Consider the following 9,125-nt stretch of genomic DNA (forward strand, 5'->3'; position numbering starts at 1 on the left):
TACAAACAAGTAAAGAAGGAGACTAAAGAGAAGAAAAATATGGTCAACCTCTCCAACAAGATCTCCAACCTCTATACCAAGCCCAACTATAAGGACAAGATGAAAAGCAACTATTTTAAACTCAAGAAGAAGAACAATGGTAAGATGGTTGCACATATGATTAGGAGAAAGGATTGAGAGTGGAACCAACTTATTTAGATGTCAAGGAAGTCATCACCAACATGAAACGGTCCCAATCAGTTTGAATTCCAAAGAAGACTTAAAGCACAAGTCGGCTCAGGGATTTGAAGACTTGGCTTACAAAATGAAGTGAAGATTTAAGCAAAGAAACCAAGTATACAAGATGGGCACATTTATGAAGATCATAATCATCACATACTCAAATCCCCATCCAAAGGTAAAAGAGTTAAGTGTAGCTAGATTCTTGTTTATGCATTTTGTTTTGTGTCCAGCTCATTTGCCTTGTCTGAGATTGCATATGTCTATTTCAATTTATTGCAATATCTAGTATAAGTCTTTCATATAGTATGTTGCTTGTGTTTTCTCTCTAACCAATAAGCAACCCATATGATTTATTAGTTGTAGTTTCTTTATATGACACTAGTTTTACAATTTTGTATCATTTATGTTCCATGATCTAATCTATAGGATAAATCCCTATTATTATCAATAGCAAGTACATACATATCTCACAAGTATTCAATACTTGTATGCACACATTTAACGGGAATATATCCTATAAGTTCTGATTTAAAGACTAACATGTGTTTCTAGTGATATCTTTTGTAGTCTCATTAAGCAATTAATATGTCCCTGAAGATATGCAATGTTTAAATGCTTCAGTTGGTATCATTGTCAAATCTTTTATTCATTTAAGTTATCTTCATGCATAATATAGCTTAAACTTCATATATTGACATATTGTCTAGTTTTGCATATGTTTCTTTCTCATTGTATGTTTGGACACATATAGGAAGAGTTTAGACTATATTATGTGAGTTTCATAAATTATGATCCATATACTTTCATAGCCTATAATTGGTATCATTCATTTATAGTGATATCCATACAATTAGTATTTTTTTATTAGATCATGATTTGTGAAGTTCTCTCCCATGTGCTATAATGTTTTTCCTTAAGTTCAACATATGTTTATACCTATTTTGGGGAGATTATTGATAAAGGGGGAGAAATTTGATGACTAAAGCAAGATGAATAATATGAGAAGATTGTAGCAACAAATAAGACATCTAGGAATATCAAAGTTGACAAAGAAGAAGAAAAAAGATGCTAGATGTCAGAAAAGCTCCCATTCCCTTCATTTTGTTCCTTCTCGATTTCCTTTCCCGTTCCTATTCTCTTTACTTTCTCTCATCTCCAACAGCTTCTCTTCGAGAAAAATCGCGAAAGGAAATAAGAGAAAATCCTATCCTGAAAAAAATGATTCTGAGAATCCCTTTACGATGAGAACTGTAAAGAAAAAATATTAAAATATTAAAAGGAATGAAAATCCTCCCTCACAATAGAATTTTCGCCCGCAACCGAAATTTCTTGGCATAGTCTTAGCGAGTGCCTTCTCTCGCGTCTTGCGTCAGCGGTTCCTGTCGGTATGTACCCCGGGGGGCTCATCGCCCCACGGTAGCCGCCAAGGGGTGAAACTGAAAAGGCCACACCTCTTTGCGTTCTTGACCCGAGCCGCCAACGAAGCAGCCATCCTCGTATTTTATATTTTTATTTGCGCATCTCGTAGCCTGCCCCTCGGCGATCTCAAGAGCCCCATCGCGGCGCCTCTCTTCCTCAGCCCCCCTTCGATACCCCCGATAAAACCCCCTTCCTCCCTCGCGCTGGTCGTCTCCTCCCACCCCGCCTCGTCTCCTCCGAAGGAAGGGAGCCGTGCGCCACCGAGGAGGCCTCGCCTATGGCGCTCTCCTGCATGAGGTGCCCCGCGGGTGCCACCGCAGTCTCCGCCCGACGCGCTGCGGCCCCAGCCCCGGCCGCGCTCTCCTTCGCCAGATGCGGCCTCGGGAGGTCCGCCTCCGCCGCCGGGTGGCGCATCGACGCCGTCGCCCCGCAGGGAGGTGTGTGTGCTCTTCCGTGTGCTTGTTCATGTTCATGCGGCTTCTGGAATTAAGGCTTCTTGTATTTGAATTGTATCAATGTATTTTTAGGTAGGAGTCAGAATTGAGATACAGTAACCCGATTCTCTTGTGGCTGCAACCTAGATGCTTGGAGATAATCTTGAGTTTTTTTTTTTAATTTATGTATTCAGGGGGAAGTAGTGATAACGCCAGAAACGGTCTCCAGATTTGATATTTTGAAATGATTCATATGTTAATGCCATTATTTGATAGTATGATGCTTATTTTTTTCAACTTTTGCAATTCTAGTTTTCGTATTTTGCATACATTCTTTCTGTTATTCCAGTGCATAGTGAGAATTCCATGTGATGAAGCCTTATGATACACTATCTTACATGTAATCATTAGTGAAAATTCCAATCCATGCTGCTGTGGAGAATGCAGTCACACCTACTACCCCATCAAAGGTGGAAAATGGAACTCCTTCAGAAATCACTCTGGATGAACTTGAAGACTTGAGTGCTCTATCGAAAAATGATGATTCTACTGTTAGCATCACAGTAGTTGGAGCATCTGGTGACCTTGCCAAGAAGAAGATATTTCCTGCCCTTTTTGCTCTCTACTACGAAGATTGCCTTCCAAAGGCATGTGTATATATATCTCATTATGATAACATTTGGAGCTACTTATTTAAATAAAAAATCTAAACTAGACCATTTTCTTCTGTAGCATTTCACTATCTTTGGCTATGCACGGAGCAAGATGACAGATGCTGAATTGAGACACATGGTCAGCAAAACACTGACTTGCAGAATAGATAAAAGGTGCTTAACTGGGGATGAGTTCTAATAATAACTTTTCTTTAGTAAATGAAGCTTTTGTGGATGCATGCATTTTCCTCAGTGGTACTTGAAGCTATTCTGTCTTTGCAGGGAAAACTGCAATGAGAAAATGGAAGAGTTCCTCAAAAGATGCTTCTATCATTCAGGCCAATATGATTCAAAGGAGCATTTCATGGAGCTAGACAAGAAGCTAAAGCAACATGAGGTTCGTGTATTCTCATCAATTCAAATCGGGAATGCACCATTGAATTTACTTCTAACCTTGACACTATCCTACTTCTAATTGTTTGGACAAATTATTCATATAACCAGCTTTTCAGTGACTTAGGGGCTGTTTGGATTGAGCCCCGGCTCACCCCGCCAAATCGTCGGCTAGCCAAAAAATTGGCGGACGATTTGGCCGCCGGTGTTCCGCCAGCGCGCGGGTGCAAAAGTGAACTAGTGTGGGTGCGTGGGCGTGGACACCGGTGTGTCGGTGGCCATCCAAACACGCACACAGGCACACTGTCAACACCAAAATATTGGTCCGGCGAAGCGGGGCATCGATCCAAACAGTCCCTTAGGCTTGCTCATCTGTTGATCATCATTATTTCATTTCATGTCTCATTTTCTGCTGGTGTAGTGCTTAACCATATGGTTTCTTGCCTGTTCTTTTGTAATGACTTGTTTTCATCTTGCTGAAAATGTTGTATCCTTAAACCATACACTAGTCCCTCGAGAGATTTTTTATTAAAAAAAAAAGTCCCCTGAGAGAATGTCTGTAGAAGTAAACTTTTGGCCCATAAAATGTACAGAGCAAGATAAAACGTATGATCTGACAAGCTTAGCATCTATTGGTGTTAGAAATGTAAACACTATATCCTGCAAAAAATCTAATACGGTGCAACTTTTGATGCTACTAAATCCATGCCAATTTCAGAATTTAATTTACTTATAATCTTATCAAGGTCTTGTTCTTTACTGCAGGGTTCCAGAGTTTCTAACCGTCTTTTCTACTTATCCATACCTCCTAATATATTCTTGGATGTTGTAAAATGTGCAAGCAAATCAACATCTTCTGTTAATGGTTGGACAAGGGTAATTGTTGAGAAGCCCTTTGGTCGGGACTCAGAGTCTTCTGCTGCGTTAACAAGAGGTCTGAAGCAGTACCTTGCGGAGGACCAAATCTTCAGGTAATATAATCATTTAGTTGAAACTGCCAATAATTTGAACATATTTTCTGGTAGTGCTGGCTTAACATATGATTATCATTTCCATACCCTGTAAATGTCAAAGCAGTCCACCAACTGAAAAGAAAAGAGGCAACATGATTAAGAAATTCAAAATTCTGCAGTATTTCTTTGTGAAAAGCTGATGAATGATGTGCTCCTTTTTTTATTGTTATTGCAGGATTGACCATTATCTTGGAAAAGAACTGGTGGAGAATTTATCTGTCCTCCGCTTCTCAAATCTTGTTTTTGAGCCTCTCTGGTCAAGGCAATATATAAGGAATGTACAACTTATATTCTCAGAAGACTTTGGCACTCAAGGACGCGGAGGGTATGATTTTGTTGGTTCTTTTATTCGATCATGGTAGTTCTTTAGGATTATCTCTTATTTTATTATTGGATTACTCAGGTACTTTGATAGCTACGGTATTATTCGTGACATAATGCAGAACCATCTTCTTCAGATACTAGCCCTATTTGCAATGGAAACTCCTATAAGCTTGGAAGCAGAGGATATAAGAAATGAGAAGGTCTGTGCCACATTCCCACAATAATCATAGGCATGGTATATAACAGAAATTATGTTACTGAGACATGCAGCTCTGAACTTTAAAACTATTGGCATGTGACATAAATAGACAGTGGCAGGCATGGCCAATTTGGGTCTTCCACTCACAGCAGAATACATGATCTTATTATCTATGTTTTACTTGTGCATCACACTTATAAATTTTTAATTGTTATTCAAGGATCGTGTTATATTAGTTCTGTACTATCTGCCAGGTTAAAGTTTTGCGGTCCATGAAACCCTTGCAAATGGAAGATGTGGTAATAGGACAGTATAAAAGTCATACAAAGGGTGGTAATACGTACCCTGGATACACTGATGATAAGACAGTGCCAAAGGATAGTATTACTCCAACATTCGCCGCAGCTGCACTTTTCATAAATAATGCTAGATGGGATGGAGTTCCCTTTCTTTTGAAGGCTGGAAAAGCTTTGCATACAAAGCGGTACGTGACAAGTATTTATCCTTACGATATGATGTCAAAATCTTTAGTTACTACCAACACCTTCTAGTTACATGGTAAAGCACGTTCTGTGCATATTAAAATGTTTCACTGATACATCTGATCGTCGTTTTAGATTAATATAAGAAGCGAGTAAGAGTATGTTTCCTAATATAACCTTTTGTTTCGCAGCACAATTGCTTGTTCTCATAATCTCTTTTGTTAGGTCATTTTTTTGTACCAAAGATCCTGACTTGTTCCATGGAAAATAAACAAATTTTAGGGCGGAGATTAGAGTACAGTTCCGACATGTTCCTGGAAATCTCTACAAGGGGAGTTTTGGCACTGATCTTGATAGGGCCACTAATGAGCTTGTGATACGTGTGCAACCGGATGAAGCTATTTACCTGAAGATTAACAACAAGATTCCTGGTCTTGGTATGCGACTAGATAGAAGTAATTTGAATCTTCACTATGCAGCAAGGTAATATTATTTTTCCTGCAATTTTACATATTTTTTTAAAAAGGTACTATTTTTATACCTTACCCGAAAAGCTTCTCTCTTCAAACTAGGACAAATGGACACCATTATTAGCTTCACCTGTGCTCGAAACTGTACTATCCGAACCTATTGTCATCTCTCTTGTACCAAGCAGTAGATCACGCCCGAAACCTTCCGAAATTGACCTATTTTGCACAAACTTCGTCAGGGTTGAGTTAAGAAGCTCGTTATGCATCTATTTTTTATTTTGTACTATGCATTCTTCTCGACATACACGGCCCAGGTTTCCAACAGGCATGAATTTGTGCTACTGAACTATAGGTGGCCATAGATGATGTTTGTAGCTCAACGTCGTTCCATATCTAACTTCTCTAGAGTTCAGTGTGTAATAGGCGCTTCTTGCTCTGTGATTGTTTCTTGTGTTGTTCAAATCAGATGCTCACATGCGTGTCTTGATGCCTTGATTGCTTTGCAAATATCTGTATTACTTTTTTTGTGCCATGCGTTCTTTTTGAACACATGGCCTAACTGCCGATTAGACATGAATTTGTGCTACTGAACTATATAGAGGTGGCCATTGGATTATGTTTATAGTTTGACATCTTGCCACATCTAACTTCTTTAGAGTTTAGTGTGTGATATGCTGCTTCCTGCACTGCAATTGTTTCTTGTGTTAGACCGAATGGGACGTTCATATGCATGCCTTGATTGCATTAGTCCCCAGACTTGACAATCTGAGCCACAACAACAACTTTGTTGTTCGTGGTTACCTTTAGTCCCTAATCCAAATCCTACCAGAAATTCCCAGTCTTTCAAGTGTTTACAAAATCACATTGTTTTCTTGCATCATATACATGGTTAAGCAACACAGAAAGAGTAGCATGAAAAAAACTGGTGTGGAAAGGTTCAGACATGTAAGCGCTCCCCTGCATCTAACTGAGAGAGGGATTTGCTGCGCATACCTGATTGGATGGATAAGCACTAGAGAAAGAAAACAGAGGGAGGGAGAGGGAAAGCACTTTTTGCTTTGACGATTTCCTTCAACAATTAGTGGCTCAGATCTTTTCTTTTTCTCCCGATTAATGAGAAGCTATTAGTTGCGTTGTACACTCATATTTAATATAGTGTTTATATATCATTTAAACATATTGATTAAGCTTTAAAGTGTTTGGTGGGACTGATTCTAGAACGTCATATTAAAAAGAAATGACGGAGTACTTCTATTTTCTTTTATTTTCTTTTACGTTCAATCTTATTCTGGTGTTTGTGTTATTCCATCATGCCTGTCCATTTGTCCTAGCTGTGCTTTTATCTGCAGGCCAGGTTCTGAAAGCTGGCTTCCCCCCTTAGTAGTCCTGGCAAGTTGTGTTTCTTTTTGGTGTTTCACCCATTTTTTTTTTTTGGTTACAAAAGTTATGTTTGGAACATCTGTAAGAAGCCTTCTATTACCTTTGTGTCTGGTAGGGGGTTGACTGGACCCTCCTGAAAACCTGGGAAGGACTGGTTCTGGCTGTCTACATGTTTTCTGAACCTTTGCTGTAGTCTCACTGAGAGGTGTTAGCTTATGAAGTCATCAAAGCACACTCATATTCTGCAAATATCACCCTGCAATCTCCTTGTCTGATTTGTTTACTTTATCTTTCTAGTCGCTACACGCAAATTACCCCTGTACTTGTCTTAGGTACTCGAAGGAGATACCAGATGCTTATGAGAGGCTCTTGCTTGATGCCATCGAAGGCGAGCGAAGGCTTTTCATCCGCTCGGATGAGTTGGATGCTGCATGGTCGCTCTTCACACCCCTTCTGAAGGAGTTGGAAGAGAAGAGGATTGCTCCTGAGCTCTACCCTTACGGAAGCCGTGGACCTGTCGGCGCTCACTATCTTGCAGCAAAGTACAACGTCAGATGGGGTGACTTGAGCGCAGAACACTACAAGGCATAATGCATAGCTGATTATATTTTTGTGATGTTCTTGCTGTTCCATTTCTGCAAGGTTGCATGTCCTGTGGGTGGAATAAGATGCAAGAGAAAATAGATGATAATAAGGAGAGCAGTTGACTAGGTTGGAAGGCATGTATCCATAAATTATTAGACTATGAATGGCTCTGTTGGCGTAATTACTGTTGGCAAAATTCACCTGTTTCTGTACCCAATGTGTAATGATACCGTTGGGCTGTTGCTTCTTCTCTGGTGCTCCGAGTCATCTTCTAAGCTCCGCTGGACGAAACGGCTATTTGGCTACTAATGTTCAGTCGGGCAGATTTGGCATTGAGCTCGCGGAATTTTCTATTGCACCAAACGATTTGACAAGTATTTGCAATAGTAATCCTCCTGTAACTCTATTTTACCGATATGATCCTTCACAGTAAGGGCAGGTGGCCTAACTAATGGATTATAGTGAATCATCTAGAATGGGTGATAGTGTTCCAATGGCAATTTGGCTTCGTTTGGATGGGTCTAATATTAGACCAATCCACGTGAATAGATTGAGAATATCAACTATTCCTAGCCCACTCACGTGGATTGGGCTGAAATATAGCCCATCCAAATATGGTCCTCTTAGGAAAAAAATAATCTGAAACACAAAGCTACATAGTTTCGTATGGTACCTGATAGGAGTATTGATAGGAGTATTGCCTGATTTTTCAAAAGATAATGTGATAAGTTGATTTACTAGAGTTTTAATGTTGATGATTCAAAGGCTCCGATCAGAGCAGCAGAGCAGATCGAGAACTCTCACAACTACTACACCACTATTCCGTGGTTATCAACCGTGCCGAACGTTGTTGACCTCGCCAAAAATGTTTTCTTGCAAGCAAATCGAGAATACAAATAAGAACACAATAGATGCAATCTAAATATTACTAATCACCAATTAAGAACTCGAAGTTGGGGTTCCACAAACCAATATACAGCGAAACTGTCTAAAATAGAATAACATAAACAAAACCCGAATCTAAACTACGATATCTACTGTATATATAGAGGGGATGTGAGATCTACCTAGGGTTGTGCTACCGTGGGTAAATACGTACACAACCTGAACTCCAATATCGACACGCTTATAAGACCTGACAAGGGCCACAAAGGTGATATGTCACCTTATTTCATCAACTCTGATTGAAAGGGTGAGAACAAATCTATTGGAAAGGTTCATCATAAGCTTTCCAGCAAATCCAAAAACGTCTCAACTAGGCTCCGTATGCGAAAGTTATGCCCGTTTTATTAACGTGTTGTCTTGAGACTCCTAACAGAATTTGGAGTCCAACTTGAGAACTGTCAAATATCTAATTATAAGATATATATGCAAAAGGAGCAAATCATATATGGATAGGATACCTTATTCGCATCTTTAATAGACCCAAATTTATGGGACCCTGTATACTCGGAGATCATGAAAGTCATACTAGAAAGGTCTCGATTGGGTTAACAACTCGAGTACGACTAGTATCCAAGCTGGATTCAGCTACCTTACCTTGATCGACAA

At 39.6% G+C, this 9,125-nt stretch overlaps 1 protein-coding gene across 2 annotated transcripts; it reads left to right on the forward strand.

Moving 5' to 3' along the window:
• The first annotated feature begins 1,736 nt into the window (after window positions 1-1,736).
• On the forward strand, window positions 1,737-7,822 carry LOC133923958 (glucose-6-phosphate 1-dehydrogenase 2, chloroplastic-like). Of its 2 annotated transcripts, none has more exons than XM_062369283.1 (10): window positions 1,737-2,078; window positions 2,487-2,722; window positions 2,808-2,902; window positions 3,011-3,125; window positions 3,887-4,092; window positions 4,310-4,459; window positions 4,538-4,658; window positions 4,912-5,141; window positions 5,422-5,622; window positions 7,322-7,822. In XM_062369283.1, exons 1-10 carry the CDS (start codon window positions 1,919-1,921, stop codon window positions 7,578-7,580), a joined length of 1,773 nt encoding a protein of 590 aa, XP_062225267.1. In that variant the 5' UTR covers window positions 1,737-1,918; the 3' UTR covers window positions 7,581-7,822. The 2 variants fall into 2 exon arrangements, with proteins under 2 accessions (XP_062225267.1, XP_062225268.1); XM_062369284.1 differs by having other exon boundaries at window positions 2,523-2,722.
• The last annotated feature ends 1,303 nt before the right edge of the window (window positions 7,823-9,125 follow it).

This window comes from Phragmites australis, chromosome 7 (assembly GCF_958298935.1).
Source record: "Phragmites australis chromosome 7, lpPhrAust1.1, whole genome shotgun sequence".
NCBI lineage: Eukaryota > Viridiplantae > Streptophyta > Magnoliopsida > Poales > Poaceae > Phragmites > Phragmites australis.